The sequence below is a fragment of the Leishmania panamensis genome, assembly GCF_000755165.1.
Source record: "Leishmania panamensis strain MHOM/PA/94/PSC-1 chromosome 28 sequence".
Lineage (NCBI taxonomy): Eukaryota > Euglenozoa > Kinetoplastea > Trypanosomatida > Trypanosomatidae > Leishmania > Leishmania panamensis.
The window spans coordinates 799,224-824,663 of record NC_025874.1 but is presented as its reverse complement, the minus strand read 5'-3'; the positions used below and the strand labels follow the sequence as shown (position 1 = coordinate 824,663).

At 54.9% G+C, this 25,440-nt stretch overlaps 9 protein-coding genes across 9 annotated transcripts, besides 1 other annotated feature; all 9 read left to right on the top strand.

The window, feature by feature from the left end:
• Nucleotides 1-489: 489 nt before the first annotated feature.
• LPMP_282200 (mitochondrial DEAD box protein, putative) lies at nt 490-1,377 on the top strand (the record flags this gene model as incomplete). The annotated part of the gene is made up of 1 exon (XM_010702258.1): nt 490-1,377. The coding sequence occupies one exon, from the start codon at nt 490-492 to the stop codon at nt 1,375-1,377; it is 888 nt and encodes a 295-aa protein (XP_010700560.1).
• Nucleotides 1,378-1,643: 266 nt separating this feature from the next.
• Nucleotides 1,644-2,068: a repeat region.
• Nucleotides 2,069-3,034: 966 nt separating this feature from the next.
• Nucleotides 3,035-4,183, top strand: LPMP_282190 (hypothetical protein; the record flags this gene model as incomplete). Its single annotated transcript, XM_010702257.1, has 1 exon — nt 3,035-4,183. One exon carries the CDS (start codon nt 3,035-3,037, stop codon nt 4,181-4,183), a length of 1,149 nt encoding a protein of 382 aa, XP_010700559.1.
• Nucleotides 4,184-4,989: 806 nt separating this feature from the next.
• Nucleotides 4,990-5,403, top strand: LPMP_282180 (DNA-directed RNA polymerase-like protein; the record flags this gene model as incomplete). The annotated part of the gene is made up of 1 exon (XM_010702256.1): nt 4,990-5,403. The coding sequence occupies one exon, from the start codon at nt 4,990-4,992 to the stop codon at nt 5,401-5,403; it is 414 nt and encodes a 137-aa protein (XP_010700558.1).
• A 579-nt stretch (nt 5,404-5,982) lies between these two features.
• LPMP_282170 (hypothetical protein) lies at nt 5,983-8,994 on the top strand (the record flags this gene model as incomplete). Its single annotated transcript, XM_010702255.1, has 1 exon — nt 5,983-8,994. The coding sequence occupies one exon, from the start codon at nt 5,983-5,985 to the stop codon at nt 8,992-8,994; it is 3,012 nt and encodes a 1,003-aa protein (XP_010700557.1).
• Nucleotides 8,995-9,740: 746 nt separating this feature from the next.
• On the top strand, nt 9,741-10,337 carry LPMP_282160 (hypothetical protein; the record flags this gene model as incomplete). The annotated part of the gene is made up of 1 exon (XM_010702254.1): nt 9,741-10,337. One exon carries the CDS (start codon nt 9,741-9,743, stop codon nt 10,335-10,337), a length of 597 nt encoding a protein of 198 aa, XP_010700556.1.
• Nucleotides 10,338-11,449: 1,112 nt separating this feature from the next.
• NB6M (NADH dehydrogenase subunit NB6M, putative) lies at nt 11,450-11,971 on the top strand (the record flags this gene model as incomplete). Its single annotated transcript, XM_010702253.1, has 1 exon — nt 11,450-11,971. One exon carries the CDS (start codon nt 11,450-11,452, stop codon nt 11,969-11,971), a length of 522 nt encoding a protein of 173 aa, XP_010700555.1.
• Nucleotides 11,972-12,975: 1,004 nt separating this feature from the next.
• LPMP_282140 (hypothetical protein) lies at nt 12,976-14,709 on the top strand (the record flags this gene model as incomplete). Its single annotated transcript, XM_010702252.1, has 1 exon — nt 12,976-14,709. One exon carries the CDS (start codon nt 12,976-12,978, stop codon nt 14,707-14,709), a length of 1,734 nt encoding a protein of 577 aa, XP_010700554.1.
• Nucleotides 14,710-15,512: 803 nt separating this feature from the next.
• LPMP_282130 (hypothetical protein) lies at nt 15,513-17,171 on the top strand (the record flags this gene model as incomplete). The annotated part of the gene is made up of 1 exon (XM_010702251.1): nt 15,513-17,171. One exon carries the CDS (start codon nt 15,513-15,515, stop codon nt 17,169-17,171), a length of 1,659 nt encoding a protein of 552 aa, XP_010700553.1.
• A 2,437-nt stretch (nt 17,172-19,608) lies between these two features.
• LDK (protein kinase, putative) lies at nt 19,609-22,095 on the top strand (the record flags this gene model as incomplete). Its single annotated transcript, XM_010702250.1, has 1 exon — nt 19,609-22,095. One exon carries the CDS (start codon nt 19,609-19,611, stop codon nt 22,093-22,095), a length of 2,487 nt encoding a protein of 828 aa, XP_010700552.1.
• Between the last annotated feature and the right edge of the window lie 3,345 nt (nt 22,096-25,440).

Here is a 25,440-nt window from a genome sequence, read left to right as displayed (position 1 = left end):
CATGTCACTCCGCTGGCTTCATTTGCAGAGTTACGTGATGCACCGCGATGGCTGGCGGAGGGATTGAGGGCGCTCAAGTATCCTTCCACAACTGACATTCAGAAGTTTACAATACCCTTGCTGGCTGACGGTCACGATGTTATTGGACTCGCACCAACAGGCTCTGGAAAGACCGTGGCGTTCGCGGTTCCAGCTCTGGCAGCGTTCAAGCGCAATCCCGATGGCACGCCATCTGTTCTGGTTCTAGCACCCACGCGAGAGTTGGTGCAGCAAACCACCAAGGTGCTTCAGAGCCTCGGATGCGGGCAGGTGCGCGTCTGCGAGGCCTACGGTGGTGCCCCACGAGATCTACAGGCTCGCTGTCTTCGCAACGGTTGTGACGCGCTCGTTGCCTGCCCAGGACGACTCAAGGACTTTCTCGATAGCGGTGAATTGTCCATTCGTAATCTGTCGTTTCTAGTCTTCGACGAAGCAGACCGCCTCCTCGATATGGGATTCCAGGTTCACTTGGATGAGATTATGGGCCACCTCGACTCAGGCTCACATCCGCAGACGATGATGTGGTCGGCGACGTGGCCAGAGTCGGTGCAAGAGATGGCGCGCAAGTATCTATCCAACGATCGTCTCTTGATTCGAGCCGGTACGGCTGGCACAGGGCTGCAAGTGAATGAGCACATCAAGCAGGAGCTTATCTTCTGCAGCACCTTCACAGAGCGCATTGAGAAGCTCGGGTCGCTGGTTGAGGATGGAACCATCGATGACAACAGCGACAAGCTCATCATCTTCGTGGAGCGCCAGACGGATACGGAGGACACAGCCAGAGCTTTCAGCCACCGACTTGGAATCGATGCACGTTACGTAGGGACAATTCACGGAGGCCTGTCGCAGAGGCAGCGGGACAAGGTCATGAGCATGTTCAAAACAAACCACATTCGTCTTCTCGTCGCGACCGACGTTGCCTCTCGCGGTCTAGACATTCCCGATGTGACGTGCGTGGTAAATTTTCAGGCTCCAAAGAACATTGACAGCTACTGCCATCGCATCGGCCGCACCGGCCGCGCCGGTCGCACCGGTACAGCGTACACATTCCTTGGCCAGGGGGACGGGGGTCTCGCAGTAGACCTCGTCGACTACTTGACTCGCTGTCGTGTTACTGTCCCAACAGAGTTAATGCAGCTCGCCAAGCGTCACCAGGATCGGTTGCAGCAGCAGCAGGGGCGCCCCAGGCGGGCTGATCGAGGCGGTTTCTCCAGAAGGGAGGGCAACAGTGAATTTGGCCGCCGCCGCCGCGATCGAGGAGGTTCCCGCGAGTTCGAGCCTAGCAGGTTCAACTCGCGCAATAGCGATAACGACCCTCCATCTACGTTGGACTGGTGAGCACACTTCGGAGAACAGCAGATAGGATGAGCTTGCCTGACGTGTTTCACATAGCACACCTACATAAATCGCTCCTCTTCCGTTCTTGGAGGACCACCCAGTGCACGAACGGTGGATTGCTCCGACAGTAGAGGGTTTTCCATTTGATTCTTTTCCCTTTAGAGATTTGCGGGTGCTTTGCTTTGCTGTTTTTTGCCTGAGGCGACTTTTTCTATCAGTACTGCTCAACTGACTTTTTTCTCTTTTGTTTCTGGCTTTCACTGTCGCCCTGATGACGAGGAAAGGTCCTAGCGTGGTATCAGGGCCCGCCCCCCGCTCGGCGGGGAGGCCAGGCAGCCCCCTATCGCTGCCAATGCCGAACCGCCCTTGGCGATGGTAGGGACAGGTGTCTGAAAGACGAGGGGGGGGGGAGTCGTGGCGGCGTGTCGCTGCTGACGTCGGCGGTCCGGTTGTGGACGGCGCTGCGTCGGTGCGGCCTGCGGCCGTGGGCGCGCCTGTGCCACCCGTGTGGTGAGCGGGTTGCTGGCGGCCAGCGTAATGGCCAGGGGAGCGAGGCTGCCCGGGGGACGGGGTCGGCGCGTTGCTGTGGCGCGTGTCCCGCTGTTTCGTACCGGGCGATGGGCCTGCAGTGGGTTGGGTAAAGTGGAATGTAAGCTCAGGTTCTATGGCTGAATGGATGTTTTAAAAAGAAGTTACTCTCTTCTACTCTCGTGTCCCAACCTCCATATACAATCAGGGGAATGAGTGGTTCGCATATGACGCGTCGGTGTGCGCTTGTCGGAACAGAGCAATAAAGCTTTCTACATGGTCCGAGTAAGTGTTTTTGTAGTCGAGCAGTGCACCCTGCACAGCAAGCAGTTCTTCTACGAAATGTTTTGCGTGGCTTCGTCTGTTGGGGTGGAGCGACGTCTGTGTTCTTCAGGCGAAGCAGAAGGAGGTGAGGCACAAGGATGCATGTATTTCTCCACCGCGAATTGGCGACACGTTTTACTCTGACAATTGAGGCAAGCGTGTTATCCCTCTTTTTGGTTCCTGTGCCGGCGAGCAGTTTTTCTTCCCCCCCCCCTGTTCACAAGCAGCAGGTTTGTTTTAACCTGGTAAAGACATAACAGCCAAACGAAAAACAAGTGAATAATAGAGGAAATGTACGAGGATAGGCAGCACAGAGGCTCCTTACCACATTCGAAATAGCTGCCGATATGCACACTCAGCGCGGCTTATGGAATCTGTTTTTCGATAGCTTCCGCTTTCTCTAGTCTGGCGGTGGGGCAAGTTGGGAGTAGGGTATCGAACGGTCTCTCTTCGTGATGTCACGTACTGGTTTTCACCGCGTCGCGGTGATCCGTTTTTTTTTTTTGCTCTGTAAAATTTTGGCCTCTTGTACGCGAGTCGCTTCTAGTGAGTCGCATCCAATCTTCTTTATCGCCAATTCCTTTTTCTCTTCTCCCGTGTGTGCCTCGCCGTATCTCATTCCATGCGCGGGTTTCTTCCCCCCTCCCTTTCTAGATTTGTTGTTTCACGAGAGGGCTAGTGGCTCGAAAACGTGTACTCCAAGGCGCTACAGTCGTACTAGCCGTTCATACCGGCACAGTTTCGTACAGGTCACATCAAGTCCAATGCTTGTCTCGCTTTCTCTGTAATCGACAGAAGACAATCCATGGCTCAGATAATTGGGATCTCACTGGAGGATCTGCGACGGGCCGCTGATGCCTTATTGGAAGGCAAGCTGGTCGCCATACCGACCGAGACTGTCTATGGTTTAGGTGGCAACGCGTTGATTGAGAGTGCCGCCAAGAGGATTTACACCGTGAAGGGGCGGCCACCTACCGACCCACTCATCTGTCACGTGTGCAACTTGGACGGCGTGCGTAGGTTATGGGATCTGAAGTGGGATGAAGAGGCGGTGGAGCTGGCCTGCGCAATCGGGGCGGCTCTGTGGCCGGGACCGTTGACCATCGTGTTCAAAGCAAACCCGTCCCTCCCGGATTGCGTTACAGGCGGTTCTGGCTATGTGGGGGCTCGCATCCCCAACAATGCGATAACGCTGAAATTACTAGAGATGGTGGATGTTCCTGTAGCTGCTCCAAGTGCGAACACCTTCGGGCATGTGAGTCCGACGACCGCACAGCATGTTTACGACGACTTAGCTGCTCGAGACCCAGAGCTGCTCATCATTGACGGCGGACAAAGCTCGGTTGGCATCGAGTCAACTGTAGCCAAAGTCGAATCAAAAGACTTGGTGGTGGTGCTGCGCAGGGGGTGCATTACAGTGAGCATGATTCACCGCGCTATTGCAGAGAGGTACCCGCAGACGCGTGTTGAAGTTCGAGACATGCGAATCATGTGTGGCTCAATGACGGCGCCGATGGAAAGTCCAGGCCAGCTTCTCACCCACTACTCTCCACGCGTGCCGTCGTCCCTCCTTACACCTGGTAGTCTGGCCATGCTGACAGCGTCTGCGGGTGTGCCGGTCTACGTGCACCGCGGAAAAGATGTTGTACCTCTTAGCGAGACAATCGTTCTTGATTTTGACGGGTACCTATCCCGGTTCAGAGACAGCTGCCTCTCCTACCACGACATGAGCCCTGACGGCAATCCTGAAGAGGGGTGCTTTGCCGTCTTCGATGCGTTGCGTGCGACCGAGACGGTGAAGGGGGCGAAGAGTCTTGTGTTTCCTTTCATCTCTGAGTGGCCACACGACAAGGAAAACGAAGATTTGCTGGCCGCGATGGAGGACCGACTCTTTCGCGCAGCATCAGGCGTGACGGCCGTACTGATCAATGAGGTCGCACCTGCTTCAGGGTGACACGCCGGCTAAAGGACCGTAGAGAACGAGCGGAGAGCGACGACTCGCCGCAACATCAGCTCGCTTGCGAAAACAGAGGGAGAAGGAGGCGCGTGCCGCCGCTCCTAAATCGCTAACTACTTACTAACGGAGAGAACATAAACGTTTCACACAACTGCCGAATTCAGTGTTTAATGGTTACGCTCTTTCCTTTCCTTCCGATTGAACACCTTGTCGGGTGTTGTGCTGCTGCTTTACCAATGATTGGCTACTAGTACAGCCCCAAACAACAACTCTTTTTGTTTCTGTTGCTACACGTGCCAGGGAGAAGTGAGCCCCCTATCCAGTTTGAGAGAGAGCTGCCGCGTGTTTGACGGCATGTCTTTCTGTAAGTCGTAACTCTCCGCTTCTTTCGCCTTTTTTTGTAGTGGCAGTGGCGGTTTTACTGGCACGGATGGGTGTGAGAGGGATGGTTGGCGTGACAGTGTTTTGTAGAGCACACACACAGACAGACATGGGCCCGTACTCGGAACTCCGCGCCACCGTCAATGATAGTGCCCTATCTTTGCAGTGCACCTTCAGCGAGCTTTGCGACATCTTTCCACTCTTTCGTACAACACTCCCTTTTATTCAAATCAACATGGCGACAATTCGAATCTCAGGCTCGGGTTTCGAGCTCAAAGGGTTGACACTTTTCCTTTCTTACACTCCCCAGCCTCCTTACAGGGCATTCATTTTTTCCTCTTCTGAGACTCTTAAAACGCCGAGTAAGTGACATTGAAGTTTCGCAACACCCCTATTAACATACAGAATCCGAGAGAGGTATCATGGCGTCTTTTCACCCTCGCGACGCTTTCATTCTTCACCAGGAGCACATCCAACGCATGAACGAGGGCGATGAAGTGGACACATCGGAGGAACAGAAGGTTCACATTGATCTGCAGCGCGTCACTGACAGCGAATCCACTGCTGTGGTAACTTTCTCTCACGAGGATCACACCCTAGGAAATCCCCTGCGGCACGTTCTGATGCAGAACGTTGCCGTGACGAGCGCCGGCTACGCGATTCCCCATCCACTAGAGCCGAAGATGCTCTTGCATGTGCAGGCTTCCGACTACGCTGTAGAGGCTGTGGCCCACGGTCTGGAGCGTCTCGCAGAAATCTGTGACGACACAATTAGTAGCTTCGATAAGTGTATGGTAGCACAGCATCGCATGGCTGTTTCTGCGCGGCCAGAGTAGAGCATATGCCATGTACCAGCAAGCAGCTGCTTTAGGTTTGGGTGGGGGACAGAGGCTTCCAGCTGTAGGTGGTCGGCCTTTGCTCTCCCCCGCTATTGCCTCTACCAAGAGCTGTTTGACGCAGCGGACGACGTCCCTTGGATGTTTCTTCCTGCCTAACTCACCCCCAAAGTTCGCTTAAGATGACACGTGGTAATTTCTTTTCGTGTGCCTCGTCTGTCAACCAGGTTACTGAGCGGCAGGGAAGAGTGCGTTTTGCGAGCACATTCCAATAAAGGAGTAATATCTCTTTCCCTCAAGATGTGTGGCAGCGAACAACGCTAATACGAGGCTACAGATCCAATGTGCTACGATGGCCCCCCGACCAGGTTTTATGTTCTCCCTGATCATTCCGGCAAGTACACGAGAGAAGCGGCTACTAGCTCAGGAGTCCATGAGAGGGAAAAAGATGAATGGTGCGCTGCAAGTTGTTTTTGCCTCATGCTATCTCCTCCCTCCCTTATACATTTGGCTGTTTTTCTTCTTTGGACGGTAGCCGGAGCTGGGGCCGATCTAGGGCTCATCATAGGAGATATATGAATGAGCTCAAACGTTCCGCAGCGTGTGCGCGATGGCGCCACGCTATCCGCCTGCATACTCGAAGCGTTGGAAAAGCGCGGTGATGATGAGGTGATGTTTGCACTTCTCCGGCACCGCCACTGTGACTCCTCGAACGCAGGGTGGCTAGAAGGAAGCAGCGGTGCAGTCGATGGCATGGAGGCGGGTATCACAGTAGAGCGCGTGACCAAACGAATATGGTGTGCATTCGTAGCACTGCTGGAGCGGCGGGTCTTCGCCTCTTCACATGACCATGGTACGCTACTTCCTGTGGGAGGAGCGCATGGCACGCCGGGCGATGAGCCTGGCGTGGTGGATGAGTGCGATGTTGGAGTTTACAGCCGAGAGACCTTCTACGCATGCCTGGTGGAAAGTATCTGCCTGTGCCTGGGCTGGACGTTTTGCCTGTTTCGCCCAGATGATCCGCCCTTGCGGTTGCAGCGACTGGAACAACGTCGGAGGCCGCGCTGCAAGCTACACTCGGACGATATCGCATCGCTGCTACGCGGAGCACTCTCGGTAGATGAGAACAACGCTAGCAGCAGAGAGCTCGAGGCGGTGGGAGCAGGCACCAACCCACCAACGCGGCTGCCGGTAGCACAGATAGACGACAGTCGTGTCGCCTACTACATGTACACCTCCGGCTCAACAAGAGACCCAAAGTGTGTGGTAGCTTCTCGGGGCAATCTGCGAGCGTACCTGCTGCGCTTCATTCTCGATAAGGATGGTCTCGCCGTGGTTGATCCACGCTGTCGCTTTTTTTGCCTCTCTTCCCCGTTCTTTGATCCGTCTATCGGTGATATGCTCGTGGGGCTCTGCACACCCCACGGTGTCCTCTACACATGCACTCAGGAGGACCTTCTCAACGGCCGGGTTGCGCCGCTGCTGGCCTGCGTGCAGCCGACTCATGTGGTGAGCACTCCGGCTGTTTGGTCTTCTCTCACCACCGCCGGGCATCTGCTGTCGTTTCTCTCCTCCTCAACCCCTCCAATGAAGGTGTTTCTTGGCGGCGAACACATGTCTCAGGAGCTGATCAACACCTGGGCCGACAAGGTGGAACTGTACAACGTCTACGGTGTGACTGAGGTCACCATATACCAGTCGGTGTGGCGCATTTTTCCAGGCACGAGGGCAGAGGACGTGAAGTGCGGCCCCGGGGTGGGCACAAGGATTCGTGTTCAAAGCCTGGATGCTGCATCCGACATGTTTCTTGGCGACAGGGACGCTTCCGAATCGGAAGGAGGCTTATGTCAGGAGCTTTGTGAACTTGCGAGGGCCGACTACGGGGAGGTTGTTCTTTATGGGGATCAAGTGTGCTGCGGATATACGGAGGACACCGCGTCGTCGTCGTTCGGCTACGACCCCTCGACGGGCGAGCGCTTCTTTTGTACAGGGGATATCGGGCGGCTCGTTTCGACTGGTGTGGGAGGCCGGCCGGAGCTGGAGCTGCGTGGTCGTCGCGACTGGGAAATGAAGTTGAACGGTCAACGCGTGGCTTTGGAGGAGGTGGAGGGTACTGTTCAGCGGGCCCTGGAGGGCCTTTCTTCTCAGTGCGCCTGCTTCTGCATACAATCCACATCAGGCACGCCAGCCATTGGTGCGGCGGTGGTGCTGACAGACGTTGTCAGTGGGGAACTCTTGAGAGACCACAAGGAGGGCGTGAGCGCCGCGTTGGAGGAACTGCTTGCGCTACACCTGCCTTCCTTCATGGTGCCGCGCCGCTGGCTGCTGTTCGCCAACGGAGCTTCATTGCCGCAGACGCCGACGGGCAAGGTGAGCCGTACCCAGCTTGCCGTAGACGCTGTCCAAGAGCAACGAGAGGAGCTTGGTGCGCAGCCCAAGGGAAAACATGACGGTTGCAACTGGGAGGAGGATGAGCTGTACAGAGTAGTGCAGTCTGTGTGGCAAAGCATGCTGGGTGTACCGATTCGCTGTGACACGCACTACATTCACGCCGGGGGTGACTCACTTGGTGCTCTAAAGCTCAGTCACGCCGTGTACCTCAGGCTCCACGCCGGCTCCCATGCCGGGATCGACGAGCATGGTAGACTTCCTCCTCCTTTCCAGCCCTGCGTGTTGCTTCAGCACCCCCGCTTCGGCGACTATGTGCAGGCTCTGCGCGAGGGGTGGACAGCAGCTCCTCTTAACGATGAGCCGAAGCCTGCGAGTGGCGAGGCAGTGCCAGCATTGCTACCCCTTTTGCCATCTCCACAAGTTCTCAGCCGTGCAGAGACAGCTGCGGATTTCCTTTTCCGCGAGGTTGTTGCCGCACAAGGCGCCGGGATTGCCGACCGCCTTCTTCACCACGGCCTCGTCGACGTCAACGGGCACAACAGCCGAACGCACCGCTGTAGCACACCCCTGCACGTGGCTGTTGCGAGCTGTTACTCTCTGGAGCAGGAATTGCCGACACTGCGTGTGGTGGAAGTGCTGTTACAGCACGGTGCCAGGCTTACGGCTGTAACGCCGGACGGCGTGACTGCTGCTCATTTGGCGTCAAGCAGGTCTGCCACCATTCTTCAGCGTCTGCTAGACCATGATCAGGGTGTGGTACACTGTCGTGACATCCGTCAGCAGTCGTTGTTGCACTTTGCGGCACGTAGCGGCAACGTTGAAGCAGTTCGTCTTCTTCACCACTACGGCCTGAAGGTCGACACACGAGACAAGTGGCAGCGCACTCCGGTGCACTGGGCTGTTTTGAATGGACACACAGCAGTGCTGGAGGAGATGGCGTTGCGCTGCGCCTCTTCGGCAATCACAGTCTCCGCTACGGCGATTGTCAAGGCTCCAGAGTCGAACGGCAGCAGCGCGAAGCGGCACCGCTTCCCAGGCAACGAGACAGCTCGTTTTACGCGACTTGCGCGCAAAAAGACATACCTGGCGTATGAGACGCTTCACGAGATAGCCGACCGTATGCACCCGGGGAACGATCAAGTTAAGCGACTATGCGATTGTCTGGCTCCCTCAGTGGGTGAAGCTGCTGCGGCAGAATAGCAGAACAAGGCTACCCATACTCCGCAAGCGAAAAAAGAAAACCCACTCAATAAGTCAAGGGACCACATATAAAAGCACATTCAACTAGCACTCCAATGCGAGGGGGAGAGGTTAGCTCTTCCTCTTCCATCTTTTCTTGTGCTGGAGAAACCGGAGCGCGCGATGTCAGCTGTTTCCTCATTTTCTGTGGGCCATACGCCCTCTCTGAGGCAGTCCCTTGCTGAGGTGCTGAATCTCTCTCATGCCACCTCCATGCGCTCTTCTCCCTTTTTTGTTTGCGTTGTTTCGCTCACTCTTTTTGCCTCACCGCATAAACAAAAATGTCTGTTCGGGTGGGCTTGCTGCTGCTGCTGGCGCCAGCGACAGTTATACCCTCCACCTTGGAAGGAAGGACACACCAGAAACGAAAAAAAGGGGGGAGCTCGCAGCTACGCGGCAGTAAAAGGTAGGGGGCTTGCCTCCACCCACGCACGCACACACACAGGCTTATAAAAGGAGGGCGGGGGAAGAGAGTCTTCGAGTTGTATATAGAGTATAGAGGGCGCCATCGAGGGAAGGAGCGCAGCAGGTTTCTCTCTTTTTATTTTTCTCTTTTCTTTTGCCTCTAACCCCACCCCATAGGAACTGAGCTTCAACAGGATTGTGCCAAGCTCAGGAGCGCCTCATCGAGCCCTTATACCGACAGGCAGAGCACTCAACGCACCGATCCGTTCTCCGTGTCCTCTGCACACCACTGGCTCAACGAAATGCTCGCAGAACCCAAGTCATCAGTAATACGTGGGGACCGTAAGCACATCACGTCCAAGTTTACGGATGGGAGCGAGGTAATTGAAGAGTATGACGTGGTGACAGATGCCTTGCTGTTGAGAAAGCGCCGCAGCCGCAATGCCCTTGGCGGCTTCTCTGACTGGTCTATAGAGGTCGGGACTGAGGCATCATCGCGCAACCTGGACCGGGCCTTGATCGTAGAGTCGAGTGGAAGTCCGGTGGTAGTGCGACAGGACACGAGGGAGAGCTACGTGGTGCGAATTCGCAATCTCCCGTATCCCAGAGATGTGTTTTCTATCACAATCGAGCGCGAAGATAGGGACCCTGTCGGCAAGATCGTAGTGCGTACATCAAACAAGAAGTATTTCAAGATACTTGACATCCCTGACCTGGAGCGGGCGCGCATTCCGCTGGTGAGCGCGCACCTTTCCTACGATGTGCAGCACCAAACACTTATCATTCAGTACAAGAAGCCGCTGTCTGTGCTGACTGCTGAGGCTGCTGCACGGAAGGAGCGCGCATCTATGCCCTCGAAGCGCGTCGATGACAGCAACCCCGACTGCAAGCAGCAGTAAGGACACACGTCTTGGTCTTTCTCTTTATTCTTCCTTTGCTCTACTTGCAGCTTCCTTAGCCGGGGGAAGACTCAGTAACGAAGCGAGGGGCACTGTGTGTGTGTTGTGTGTGCGTGGCTCTTTGTGTGTGACGGTGTGGGAGCCAAAGGCTAAGGGAGGGAGGACTAGCACACGGGTGTCCTCTCTGCACCTCGACCTCCTCTTTGATTCGTGCTCTGCAGCGACTAGTCAATGCCTGTAAAACTGTGGTGCACTGCACCGTCTGTACGTTGCAGTCGTATTCTTTGCTGGAGTGTGACGTTGCAGTGCGTTCTGTCCTCGCGCGATGCGAGAGGGGGGGGGGGGTCGCCGTGAGGCAGGGGTGGAAGGGGTACCTTCTTCACTCTTCTAGTTACTCTCTCGCGTGTTCGAGTCTGTTTCGACACCTCAGTTACGCATCCCATAAACACAGACCCCAAAGAGGTGGAAAGGGGCTGTGGAGTGCTGCTACTCATGCGCGCCTCTCCTCTTCAGGCTCGTGTATGTCTCACACCGCACGCGGGAGAGCCAACTGCTACCCAAACAGCTGAATGTCTCTGCTGTCGGCTTTTGAAATTGTTACCCCGCTTTGTGCCTCATCCAGATCGCGCGCATTGCTGCGTGAGTGCTGCCCCCCTCTGGCTCTCTCCTCTCTTTGGCTAGTCAAAGTGGGACTCGTACTTTGTGATCGTCAATCAACTGTTTTCATACTCTCTCTTTTCCTTCTTTACCACATGCTATTCTCGCCTACGTAGATATACTCAGCAGAGGCACCCTCGGGTTTCATAGTTTTCGTAGTAGTCGTGCAGCTTGCTCATCGCTACGTCAACAGCCATTCCTTCCACCAACTACCTCCTCGCGACAGTTGCCCAACGGGGGAGAGAATTCTACTATAGAAGACGAAACTCTCCTAGTAGCAGCAGCAGCAGCACTTTTAGTAGCAAGAGGGGCGAGCTGGGTCGCCTCGTTACATAAACACACCACGTGGCATCGCCTGCTATAGGGGCAGTGCTTTTTAAGCTCTATTTGCGCGGTGCGCACCTTGCGTGGGTGTACATTTGAGGTTCACTATACATTTCCGCTAGCTCATCACCATGGTGCGCAGTACAGCTCGCCTGTTGGTTCGTGATCCCGTTCCGACGGACACAAAGGCGTTTTACACGTGGTTTAGCGGTCAGGCCTACCGTCAGGAGCGCGTGATTCCTGGTGGCTACCCTGCTGTTCGTATATATCCAGTGTACGGTAAGCGCTGGTTTACAGGCCGCACCGTGGTTGCCCTAGTTGCCGGTATCTCCATCTTCGGCGCATGGGTGCGCCCAGAACGTGAGCGCTACAACATGGAGATGATGATCGAGTTTGCGGAACGCCAGGCCGCGCATCTTCCATACCAGACCGCCGAAGTGAACCTACGCTGCTTCATTTCAGGCTACAAGCGCTACCGCTACGAGAAGGAGAACCTCATCGACAAGGGCTACGTCGGCCTCACGTCGGAGTTCCGCAAGTTCTTTTACCACAGTGACGTGTGGCGCCCGCCGCTGCACGACGTGCTCATGCACCCTTACGTGAAGTACGGCGGTCCGTTAGGTAGCTACAACTGGTCTGTTGGCTACTTCTAAGCGACTGCGCGTCAGCGGTGCACACCTAGCCTGGTCGTGAAGCAGGTCTTGCCTGTTTCTCTTTGTCTTCTCGCTATGCACGCTTAGTCTGGCTCTCTGATTTTTCCGAGGCCATCTTGTCTTTGCTCTTTTTCGCTCCTCTTTCTCCTCCGCACACTGTGTGTGTGTGTGTGTGCGCACACATATGGTAGCGAGATATGTGCAAAATAGGGAGCGGGATGCACACTCCTTTTCTCATTCATCTTTCGCTCAGACGTACACCCTTTTGTTTCTCTCGCTGCAAGTGTGCCTCTGCACGGGGCGGTAAAGGGTAATCAGGTGAAGGGCTTGACGTTTTTCTGCAAGTTGCTTTAGTGCTATGTGATGAAAAAAAAATGAGAAAAGAGGCATATGAGCTCGGCAGCAGTCATCAACAGGGCCTCTGCGCTCTTTTGCGCGTATGTGCTGAGGAGAGATGCCTAACCTGGTCTCTCTGATCGCCTGCCCATATCGTAGCCTTTGACAGCCTTCTCCAGCTGTCTGCCGTTTCCTTTTTCTTTGCGTAGAGAAGAAATGGGAGAGTTAAAGGGAAGCGTCCCAACGTTTGCGGTTTCGGCTTACTCTCACAGCTCGAATTTCCTGTTGCATTGCACAAATTTCGCTGGCATTTCTCTTCGCTTCCTCACATTGCACATCTTTTGGTTCCCCCTCCGCTTTCTTGGCAAACAGGCCACGGTAACGCTCTGTTTTTTTTTTTTGTTTTCTTCGGCAACAGGCCAACAGCTGGCATTGCCGTCGCATTATCAGCGCTGTGCTATCGCGGGTATTTCTTGTTCTTGTGCTGCCAAGGACGATCACCGCAGGCTGTTCAGAGGACTAAGAAGACGAGAGTGAGTTCCATAGAAAATCAGCTCAGCACCTTCTTTTTTTTTTTCGGCTTGCTTGTAGAGTGGGCCAGTCGGTTCCCCCATCGCGTGTCGTGCAGCATTAGGGCATTGTGACTGTGCACCCTTCGACCAAGGCCAATGGGATCGTCGTCGCCTCAGGTCAAACTGGACAGCGCTATCCGTACCACTGACGAGTACGCAGCCGCCTTCGACCTCGAAGTATGGAAAGCGCAGCAGCAACTCCAATACCAGGCACAGCTGCGTCAGGCGAAGGAGCGGCTGGAGCGCCGCCTGCGCAAGGAGGCACGAGAGTCGGAGAAGAAAAAGATGGCAGAGCTTGAGCAACTTCGCCAAGAGCTAGAAACAATGGGACACCGGCTACAGGTGGCTGGTGAGACGCTGGAAAAGCGCACCGCTCAGCTGGATGCTTGTGAGGCCGCTTTTAACATAAAACGAGTGAAGGTGGCAGAACAGCATGAGGCGTATGTCGCCCGCGCCGAAGAGCAGGTGCGCCGCAGTCGTGAGGAGGCCCAGATTTCCCAATCCAGCCTTCAAGCAAGATTGCAAGAGAAGGACCGCACCATTCAGCAACTGCAGGAGAGAGTCAGCTCAGCGCAGCAAGAGTATGACCTACTCCGGCGACGCGCAGCGCGTTACCTGACCGAGCAGACCGACACCGACGGCCAACGACTACGGGAGCAGGAGTGCGCGCTGAGTCTGGCGCAGACACAGCTGGCGGAGGTGCAACGCCAGCTGCGAGAGAAAAGCGCGGATGTGGACCGTCTGGCAGAGTCTAAGGCGACCTTAGAGCAGCAGCTGTACGAGTTCAAGCGGCAGCTCGCGATCGTCACGCGCAAATACCATCGACTCTGTGAGGAGTACCAGACACGTGAGTGGGAGCGTCTGCGCAGGGAACAGGAGGCTCTGAGCACGGCGAAGCGAAGGCAGACCCTACAAGCGCATCGACTACAGCAGCAGAAGCAGACGTTGGCGGCATCTTTTCTGCCAATTGGCTTTATCAACAGCGCTGCATATACTACCGCGGGGAACACGACTCGCAACGTTGCAGAACAAGATGACTTTTACGCAATGTTGACAGATCTGAAACAGGAGGTGGCGAGTGGGCTAGCAGCGATCAACCGAACCTCTCGTTCAGGTTCCCTTCCCTTCACTGTTGTCGAGAGACCTGCAGGGGCTCTCCGCTCGACTGCCCACGACACCAGCTGCCACTCCCAAACATCTCCGCAGTCACGCATGCGCGCTATTTCCGTCACCGTCGCGGAGAGCGCTGGGGACTCTTTAACAGGCGCCCCTTCCCCTCAAGACCCCACATTAGAGTCGTCCTCTGTCTCTGGGGTTTCACGCATTTCACAGACAAAGCCGCCACTGCGCACGCAGCAGAGGTTGCAAGTGGGCGCGTCTGGTGCTGAAACAAACGTAGTGGTAGACATGGGCGATACTTCTATCGACAGCACCTACCCTCCAGCTGACTTTCAACCCTGGTCGGCATCCATACTTGAGGGTGAAGAGGACGGCGTTGCTCCTCTGCCGTCCGTGCGCGCCGGCACCCTTCCCCCACTCGCCCCGGCACAGCGTGGCCTGGAGGAGGCGTTGCCTGACACTGCTTCACCGCATATCTCACCAACGCCAGAGGAGTTCGTGCTTGCCAGGGATGCGCCGCTGGACCACACGTCCAGCGCTGCGAAGTCGGCAGCGGCGCGGCGCGATATGGAGGTCTTTGTGCACCAGCTGAAGATGAATCGTGAGAAGCTCTTGGAGACTGGCGTGTACTCAGAGGATGATCACGTGGTGAAGGAGATGCGGGAGAAGATACGCATGTACGAACAGTACTTGACTCAGCAGCGGCAGTGACGGTTTGGCAGCATGGGGCCGGTAATCCCGATAGCAGAGAAGATCGACGGTTTGTCAGGCGCTGTCACGCCACCCCTAGTCCAGGCATTCTACAGGTGTTTTGCCGAAGGAGACGGCTTTTCCTATCCTCTTTGTATCACTACTCCCCTCTCTCACGCACCCACTACGTGCTCCTGCCTTTCTCTTTTATTTTCAACATGACGTAGGCATACGTCGTGTTACCTGCAGTTCCCGCCACACTCCCGCTGAACCCACCTGACTACACACAAAAAAGAAGCGTATATTATGTGAAGTATTTTGAGAGACTCTCGCTTTCTGCTTATGCGTGTTTGCGCTTCTTAGTGGGGCTCACTTTTGCTCTCTCTCTCTCTTCTGCCTCGGATAAGAGACAGGAAAAGATGTCCGAGCACGGGTGATAGTGGTGGTGGCGGCGGGGCAGGGCGTGCGTGCGATGCCAAGGCTCTCTACAGAACAGCAGCTCTGCCGCTGCAGCCTCAACAGGCCCAGGAACCGACGCTGATGCAGACAGTTGTGCAGTAACGTTCGGTGTAATGGTGCTCATGGTCGCGCCCGCGCCCCTGCTCTCCTGGCAATGGATCCTTTCACGTATGAAAGATGTTTTTTTTCTTCATCTTTCATCTTTTGTATGAGCTGCTGTCTTGCCTGCTTGAAGAGAGAGCGGGGACACCTACCACCACTGCACACATACAACCGCTTCTACTCACACACACATCCATCCGCGCCTCTACAAAAAGGGATTCCCCCCCTATACGCACACACACACACACTCGTGCGCGATACGTATGCGCTCCAGAATTCCACTCTCGATCGTCTTCTCTGGAGAGGGGAGGCGACACGCCATTCCACACCGCACCTTTTGCGTAGCGGCTCAATCAGAAGACGGAAGCGCTGGTGTGAGTGCCGACACCGGCATCGCGGAGGAAGGCGTCGCATTCTTCCGGTACTTAGACTCCAATGACACACGTATGCCGTCACATTCGCACCTTAGGGCCTACGCTCATTCGGCGGAGGAGTACGAGACGTATGTCGGTGAGGAGGTGTGGGACGATGCTGATGGGACACCCACGAGCGCATCGAGGCAGCCACCTGAGCGCGATACAGGGAAGGTCCAGAGCGGAAGCGGCTCTTGCTACGCTACATCGGATGCTGTCGCACCGGTGCCGAGCTTCCGCAGCGTGGTGGAATGGGTGAGTGGCGTTTTCGAAGAGGACTGGACCTCCGATGGCGTTGTGTTGTGTGGCCGCTATGTTGTGGCGGACGACGGTGCGTGGGCGGTGCCCTCTCGCTCCCCCACGCTTTACACTACACGCGAGGTGTTCTTGCTGATGCGCAATTCGAGCAAGTTCCTCCATGACGTGCACACACAGGTGGTAGATCTGAAGGCTGTGGCAAAGAGAGGTGCACACAGCGGCTCTTTGACCCTCGAGTTCACGCTTGCCAAGTCTCTTGCTGGATCTGGAGCGAGTGAGATGCGGGCCATTCTTCCGTACCCGTTGTACTTCAGCCCACAGACGCGCACCTGGGTGGTGAGGGACACCGCCGCATCCTTGTCCTTCACCGGAATCGGCCAGCGTATGACTGACGTGTGCTTTCCTTCGCTGATGGCGTGGACGGAGGCGGAGCATGATAATAATTTTCGCTTCATGCAGCGACGAATTGAGCAGGCTGCGCTGCTGGAGCGTACCTGTGCCACAGACCCGGGATTTATCTCCCGCCTCGTGAGCGCCTTCGATAAGGAAAAGCATCTGGCGTACGCATCTGATGGTGCTGCGGGGCAGCAGCATCCCTATCCGCGCCTGGCGCTTCTTCTCACGGTAGACTTGCTTTTTGAGAGCTCCTCGCTTCCGATTTACCTGTTGAGCTCGAAGGCGCGTGTGTTCGAAGTGGCTTCTCGCACCTCGGTGACATGGGGAGCAATTAACGACGCCTCACAGTGGCATCTGTGGACTCCACTACTCGTCGATGCGGACACCAGCGGGGCAGACGGTGCTTTGGATGCCTCTGCCGCTGCTCCCACTGTTAAGGCGGCTTGTGGATGCGACGATGGCATCCACGCTGCACCTTTGGGAGAGGGCGAAGAGTCAGACGAGACAGAGGAGGAAGAAGAGGACGTGGCCACTCGTTCTCTCAACTTTTTCCGCATGTTCCGAGGTATTGGGCACTGGAATCAGTACGTCAGTTCAATGGTAGCGCGTCTCCAGCAAAGCCGCAGCGATGCCCTGGGCCTCGATGACTCGAACAAGCCCTCTCGCGATGTTCAGCATTACTGTGTGATTGCATCCGAAAGCGCGGACTTGGTCAACTGCGCGGATACGCTGACAAAGCGTGGACTTCCGCTGGAGCTAATGCACCCAGAGTTGCTGCAATTGAGCGGAGAAGCAGCTGCTTTTATGAAAAGGCTAAGTGATGGCTTGCTCAAACAATCCGGCGGGGACAACTGAGTGAGGAAAAGCGAGATGAGCAAGCAGTGCTGAGAGACTTACGTGCGTTCGAGGTGCTCTTCTAGCGCTTGTCTTATGTCCGTCTACGGGCACTGAAAATGGTGCCTGTCTCTGTGTACGTGTCTCTTCCTGCCTTGCAACCGTGTGTAAAGCGTTCAAACCATCCCCAGAGCCGCGGAATATCGACAGGAAAAGTGATGCTAGCAACGAAACGGCGGAAAAGGATGCGTGCTGAGAAGAACATACACGGGACCTCGACAGAAACACAAATAGACACCAAGCACAGTTATACAGTCCACCGTGGTGGCGACGAGAAAATTTGAAGTTCTCAGCGAGGAGGCAGATTTGACTCCTCGTAAGCATGCGCCCTTACGCTGCAACTGTACAAAAAAAATAGGAATGATATCGTACTCACGATAAGCGTGACCTTTGTTGTGCTTCTCAGCGAGGGTGCAAAGGGAAGTAGTGCCATCAACCAAAGTAAACTCGCTGGGGTCAGCCGGCGGGCGAGGGCGAGGAAAAGAGTGAGACGCACGGAGGACACGAGGCAGCACGGCGCCAGCGGCGCGACCCGAGTGCTTCTTCCTTCCCTCTTCTTCATTCCCCATAAAGGAACAGCGCCGCTAGTGTGCACTGCCGATGCTGCTTCTACACAGGGTGACCCCCCCCCCCCACACACACAAATACGAATTTCTCAGCTTTAAAAACATTCCTCCCCATTCTCTCTCTCCTCTCTCTCCTTGATTTTAAATGATCCCCGCCGATGGGCCATTTCAGAGTGTAGGTCCAGACTTTTCTGTACAGCAGAAGACGCACGCACTCCACACAAAAAGGAAGGAAACGCAGACAGACACGTTTGGGGTGTGTTCGCGGCGCACCAACCCCACCTGACAACCTCCAACCCAAACGCTTGCGAAGGGGAAGCGCTTTGTGTGTGTCTGTCTGTCTTTTCAAGAAGCTCAGGTCTTTCTTTGCCCCCCCCCCTTTCCCTCCCTCTCTCTTGTTCTGCTTCCGTGGTTGCTCTCTCTTTCCCCCCTCGCTGTTTGCTTGTTTTCTCCTTTTTTGTACACGTGTGTGCGTGGTGTGTGTGTGTCCTACGAAGCAAACACCTTCACATCGCACGAGCATCGAAGTTGAGCTCGCACACGTACACATACACACTCGAACGCTGTCGTCGGCCTATGCATACGCGATCAAGGGCGGAAGCTGGCGTTGTAGAGACACTTCCTGGGGCTGAAATAGGCGCCGCTGACTTTCTCGTCTTCTTTTTAAGCCCAGAAAAGGCCAGAGGATCGACAGCAGCAAAGGTGAGTTTTAGTACTCCTGTGTATCTCGTTGCCGCACTACATTAATCAAAAGTACAGACTGTACTGCCAACGTGTATCCTTGCTACTCTCAGCCACGCAGTCCATCAACGCATACACAGACCCGCACTACGTAGACGTCTCCTCGAGAATTATTTGTATCGTTTTAAAAGTCCCCTCCCTTCTGCTCTCTGAGACTTGCGGGCTCATCCTCGCTCCGCCTTCTCTCCCTCTCTCTCTGTCTGTATTTCCCGTCTCTCGTGTGTGTTGCTCCTCGCCTTTTTGCTTCATTTTGTACTGTCGCCTCTATTCGCGTGCCTACACGTGTGTCAAGGGCGCAGTGCTCAAAAAAAAAAGGCACCGCACCTGCAGGCCCACAGAGGTAGTAATAAGAGAAGAGCCAGTAGATGGAGCAGAGGTCTTGACAAGGATAAGGACTCCTAGTAAGAAAGAGGCGGAAATCATCACAACATATATATATATATATATATATACATATACACCTCTATCTATCCATTTTGTTATACACGCACACACGTACACTCTCTGATCCATCAAGGCAAGGATAAGGAGCGGATACGTCTCTCTCTCTCTCTGTGTGTCGATGCTCTTTGACCCTTTTCTTGTCCCTCTCTATCCCTTGTGTACTTCATTGTCGTTGCCGGTGGTGCGAGTGTCTGGTTCATTTTGCTGTCGACTTTCTCTTTCGTGTTGTCTGTGCTTGCGGTTCTTTCTAACGCTTTTATCTATATCAGTTCACCACTGCGTGCTGCGTGTGTGTGTGTCTCTCTCTCTCTCTCTCTGTATGTAGTGCTTGTTTGGCTCTCTCTTTTTTTTTGTCTCGCCTTTGAACCTCCCCCCCTCTGCTTTTCTCTCTCTCACTGTGTGTGTGTGTGTCTGGGCTCCTCTCTCCATCCTGCTGTCTTATCAGCACATTTTCTCGTGTTGATCCACCATCTTTTTATCGGGCTGAAAAATTGAACAAAAGGCATTGACGAGAAAGAGGTAGTAAAATGGCCACTGGGAAAGTGGTCGGCGATGTGGTGCAGTATCGCCTGGATACTCCTATTGCAAGTGGTGCCTTCAGCACCGTGTGGCGGTGCACGGAGCTCTCATCAGGGCAGACCTACGCCATGAAGATTGTGGAAAAGAGGGTCGCCGTGCGCAACAAGATGACAGGGGCTCTTATTCGTGAAGTCAACGCACTCGAGATTGGTGGCAGCTCCCCGTACGTGACTGGGCTTGTGGACAAGATGGTATCGAAACACAATTACTACATTGTCATGGACCTCGCCGAGGGTGGAACGCTGCTGGACATGATTCGTGAGCGGCGTCAGGAATTGAAGCAAGCGCAGGTGTCGTTGCCTAGTGGCCGCTCTCTGCTAGACTCTCTGCAGTTGTCGGGCACGCCGTTCATGCCTTACGATCGAGTGCGGCACTACTTCAAGCAGCTCCTGCTGGCGCTGTCCACACTGCATGACCGCAACGTTGTCCACCGTGACGTCAAGCCGGAGAACATTCTGCTGAACAAACGTCGGACACGATTGGTGCTCTCCGACTTTGGTTTTGCGTGCCATTGCATGCCTGGGGTTAAATTGCACCGCGCATGCGGTACGCTGAAGTACTGCGCCCCCGAGCTCCTTCGTGAGTATCCTTCCTACGATGGTCGAAAGATCGACGTCTGGGCTGCTGGTGTCACCCTCTACGTGATGCTTTTCGGCGGCTTTCCGTACCGCTGCTCGCGTGGCGACCCCGATTCGTTACTCGAGGTGATCGAGACGACTACATATCGCATCCCACGCCCCATCCCGGCTGACATCGAGGACATTTTGCAGTGCATGTTGTGCGTAGACTCAGATCAGCGCTGGTCTATGAAGCAGCTTCTAAACCACCCGTGGATGTCAGGGTTGGAGCTGAACTCCCCTCCGTCGCGTGCCTCCGCTGGAGAGGGGCTGACGTCGCCCACAATCACCATGCCAAATACCGCGGAGGCGATTACGGAGATGCTCTCCGAGGGCTGTTCACCCATGGACTCCTTTCCGTTCGACGAGGATGATGTCGATGACGGCTTCTACCAAAGCATTCATCATGAGCAGCTCAACAGCAGCGTGAGCAGTGACTGCCACAACAGTACCACCCCAAGGCAGAAGCCACAACAGCGGCCCTTGCATGCTGACTCAGGGGCCTCGCAGGGGGATGTTGTCTCCCTTTCTTCTCCCACCTCGCTGCTTCACAGCGGCGAATCGGAGACCCGAAGCGCATCAGCAGCCTTTGCCTTACTCACGCCGCCCTCCCAGCTCTTGCGCACCTCTACCAAGCAGGAGATCCTTCAGCACGGCACTGAGTTTACCTCCATGGCCTCCATCGAGAGCTCCGTCGCGAGCGACGATGAGCGAGAGGAGGACGAGGAAGAGGAAGATGACTCTGAAGACGATACCCATCACTGGGACGAGATGGATGAGGGTGCCGTGGCTACAGACCACATCAGGAGCGCCTCCAAGGGTGACAACCTCTCCAAAGACGCGCCGTGCGCGAGCGACGCGCAGCTCTGTGAACTGTGGGGTCGGTACTCATACGGTCTGTGGCTGACCGCGCGCATTGCGGCTCACCTTGTCGCCTTCATCGCTGTTTGTCTCGTGGCCGTAGCGCTGCGTGTGCTTCTGAAGTGCGACATCATCGACCTCCCATTGCCGGAAGGCATGCGTGACTACATTTCCTTTGTCCTCTCCACCCCGCTGCGCCGTCCCCGTGCTCACCTCAGTGACGCTGCGCTGACACTTTCTCAGTCACCTGGAGGGTCTTCTACGGCCTCACCGCTCGCGCTTCTCCAGAAAGATAGCCACGGTGGCAGTAGCGCTCATTGTCGCTTAATGGCGCCGCCTATTCCAGGATCTGGGCTGCGGCACTACGTGCGCAGGGCAGATAAGCTCATGCGGGACTCGTTCATGGGCAGTGTCGTGCTGTCGCACAACATTCCCCTAGTGGACCTTGCCCATCGCAAGATGGCTGCACCCTACCCCCAGGAACTGTCAGTGGATCACTCCCTTTCCTCGACGCCTGCCGCGCCGAGCCTCGCTACGATGGCACCATCACAGTCCTCCGCGGTTCGGCAACCCAGGGAAAGGGATGAAGCGGCAACCACCGAGGCACGTGCAGAGAGCGTGGAGAGGGCCGTCTTGTCTATGCCGCCGAGAGCAGAGAAGAGTAAACGAAATGCAAATCGCCCGGGGCCACCAGCCAGCGGAGACGAGGGGGGAGGCAAAGAGGAGCGTGACTGGCAGGAAAGAGACTCATCGCTACGCAAGAAGTGTAGGAGAACTCAGTCGCCAGGTCCGCCGCTGGTATTAGTGGAAGACCCCATCTCAGTGACGACTGAGGCGACAACCTGCCTGGACACCACGGCCAACCCCAAGACATCTCTGAGGAGCGAGGCTCACGTGGACTCCCAGGCGGGGGCGACCGACGATACAGGCAGCGGTGACAGTGCGCTGGACAAGCCAGCTTACTTGCCTCATCACAACTTTATGTTCTCTCCTATTTCTCCTATGCCAATGGTGCCAGGCGACCATCAGCGCGGCGTGGAGGACTTCCCTATTGTGACCAAGATGGGCCATACATGAGCTTCTGGAGTAACCATGTCGTCATGGTCGTCGTGGCAAACGCACTCAGACACACCTCCGCACTGCGTCCCTCTACTTTTTTTCTTGTCCAGATGTTTTCCCCCTCTCCGCACTTTAGTTTGTTGCTCTTGTGGTGTTTAGCATACACGACACTGCAGCCGTGGTGCGTGTCTTCGCTGCGTGCAGCGGGGCTGCTCTACTTCTCCCCTTCCTCCCTCCCTCCAATGGACTCCTCCTCTCTCAGTTTTTTTTTTTCGTTCTTGTGGTGTGTTGCCGCAGCGTTGAGGATGAGGCGCACTTGGTGAGCTCTCTTTTGCCGCTTCTCTGCTTTTTGTCCGATGAAGGTAAGAGGCGTGTGCTGCATACGCCATGTTGCTTCTTCTGTGTTTTCTTTTCTTCGAACAGACCCGCCCCACCAGGCTCCTTTGTCCTTCTCCTCATTCATCACTCTTTTTCCTTTTCCCCCTTTTTTTTCTCGTCTCGTCTCTCTCTCTCTCTCTCCCCACAAGCACTCTTCTTCATGCACGCGCACCAACGCCTGCCCATTCACAAGCGCAAAAGAAAGTAAAGTCTGAGGCCGGCTTTAACCATAATTAATGACTGTTCACCTGTACAAAAGGTGAGAGAGGCGGAGCGCGCTGAAGGCGGGCAGCATAACCAGTGGAAAAAGAACAGGCATTGGAAAAGATAGGTGTTAGTCTTTGTCGGGGACAACGAAGAAAAAAAAATGAGGAGGAAGGTAAGAGGACGAGAGAGTCGCTATACTTTACCGGCGTCTCTTTTCTCCCGCTTCCCCTCCTCCCCTCCCTCCCCCCCCCCCCCACACACCCACACCCACACAAACGCATGAAGGCACGCTGGCCGCTCTTTTTTCCTGCTACTGTTCTTCTAGAGGGCTTGGCTTTGTCTCGTTTGCTCTCCCTTTCTGTCCTTTATCTTCCCCTTTCGCTGCTCATGACATTTTCTGCCACTCCCGTCTTTTTTTTTTTGGGACTTCTGCACGTCGGTGCGAACGATATGTGTGTATGTATGGTGTGCGTGCGGATCGATGCACATAAGCTCCCACACGCACCTCTCCTCTGCGGTTGTCTTGTTCTTCCTGTCTTACCTCTCTCCTCTCTCTCGTTTTTTTTTTCTTATCGTCTCTCTGTCCCTCTCTCTTTTCTCATCTATTCATCTGTCTTGCTCTCTCTCTCTCTCTGTTTTACGATGATGTTTGCTGATACGGAGGCCTCTCTTCTCACCTTCGTCCTTGGCTTGTTTCACGCTGTCGCTGCGTTTTTCCCTTTCAGTTCTTCTCTTCCCTCTATGATCATGCAAAGTAGTTGTGCATGGCCGACCCTAACTTTTTTTTTCCCATTCTGACGTTTTCGTTTGGCGCGTCGATCTTCCTCCACCTCTCTTAGTCTCTCTCAAAGCTGTTTTCAGGGCCGCTCTTTTCTCCATGTAGTGCCCTGTTTTTCTGTCGGCTGTTGATTTCCCTCTCCTCCTTTGACCCTTTTCTACGCATTGTCGCTGCTGTATTGCTGTATTGACGTTTTTCTTTCGCTTTGTATTCTTCTGCCTTGTGCCTCTCTTCTTCTTTCCCCTCCTTCGTGTGTGTCTGTGTGGTTATCCCCCCGCTCCTTCTTGAGGTACTCCCTCTCGTCCCCCTTTTCGCTTCCCTTTTCAGAGGAGAGGAGGACAGCCTAACGCTTTCCTGACGCACAGCCTAGAGGGTCAGTTCTGCAGGGCAGCCCCTTAGGGTGCCTCGCAGCTGTCTCTATTAGTATTTTTCTCCGTTGTGTCTCGCTTGCTTGGCACGCTGCAGTATCACTCAAGAGGCCTAGAGCACCAACACAGAGGGGTCGAGGGGTGCAGCCTCGCCCGCACCTTTCCCCTCTTTGTCGCTCTCGATCTTGTTCTGCGGATGCTTCATTCTCTGTGCTTCCGCCCTAGGCTGCCCGTGCCTGCATGCCTGCGCTTCTGGGTACGCTTGTGCGTCTCTCTCCCACAGTCGCGCTGTTACCATCTCAAGCGACGATACGGAATATCGATGGAGTGAGTGAAGGCGATATACACGCACGTACGTACACCTACACACGCTGCTGCTGCTGAGATGCCCACAGAAGAAACATCCACAACACGAACCCCGGCGATCATATTCCTCGTTTTTCTCCATCAAGGTTGATTTTTATTCGCTTTTGCTTTTCAATATCTCGCTGTGTGTCTCTCTCTGCGCTTTCACTTCCTTCTCTTCTGAAGTATACTGCTGTAGTTTTTTCTTTTTCTTTTGGGGAGTTTACGTTCGTTTCTCTGCAATGACATCCGGAGCAGTACGGTATCCGATGAACAACGGGGTAGGGAGAGGATGGGAAGCCACTCCTGTGCCGTGTCCGCGATTGGTCCCGTGCCTGCCCCTCTTCTCTCCGCCACCTCTCTCTGTGTACCCTTTCAGTCCCTACACCGCATTCTCCCTTTTTTTACTTTTTCTCCTTCTCTCTGTACGTGCGCTTCTCCGTATGCGCTGCGTTGGGGGTGTGTGAGGCGATGCAGCGGACACGGCCACTCACCCAGACGCACACACGTACACAGAGAGCCACACTCATCACAAGGGAGAAGAGATGGTGTGACCACGGCGCTTCTTTTTTTTTCGTGTTTGTCTTCTTTCTCGAGGCTACAATTCTCTTTATGGTGTGCGCATTTCTTTCTCTGCTTGTCTCTCTTTTCTCCTGTCCACGACTCGCTTTTCTTTACCTTCATGGATCCCTCCTGTGACTTACCTTGGTGGGTATTAGGGTTGCTGTTACTCACGCGCAGGCAGAGATCGTTTGAACTGTCGTCCCCCTCTCTGCAGAGTCACAGAAACAGTCGCACGTATGCGTCATCAAACGGCAGTCTTGACTTGTGCAATAGACGGGCTGCGGTGTTGCGCATTCAGTCGCGCATCTCTCCTCTCTCTCTCTCTCTCTCTTCTCGCTTCGCATACTGACACACACACACACTCAAAACTAATGAATACCAACATCTATCAATAGCCAAAAGTGTGTCTCTACACTGAGCTACACTTGTGTAGATGTGAGAGGACACGTGTTTCTTCTTTTTCTTTCTTCTCTTCTTCAGTGAAATCCTCTGCGCTGCGACCAGCCGTGAAGAAAATATAATTTTTTTTTTTGCTTCCTCTTTTCGTGCTTTCCGCCATTTGCGTTCGGTCTTACAACTCTAGTTTGTTCCCGTATTGTCTTCCCTCTCCCCCCTCCCTCCATTAGTTTTGTTCATCTGTTGTTTGTTTTCCTTCTTTGCCCATGATGTCGACTGCCTCACCGTGGTATAAGAGCGTAGTAACCCCTCTGGATGTCGGCGCCC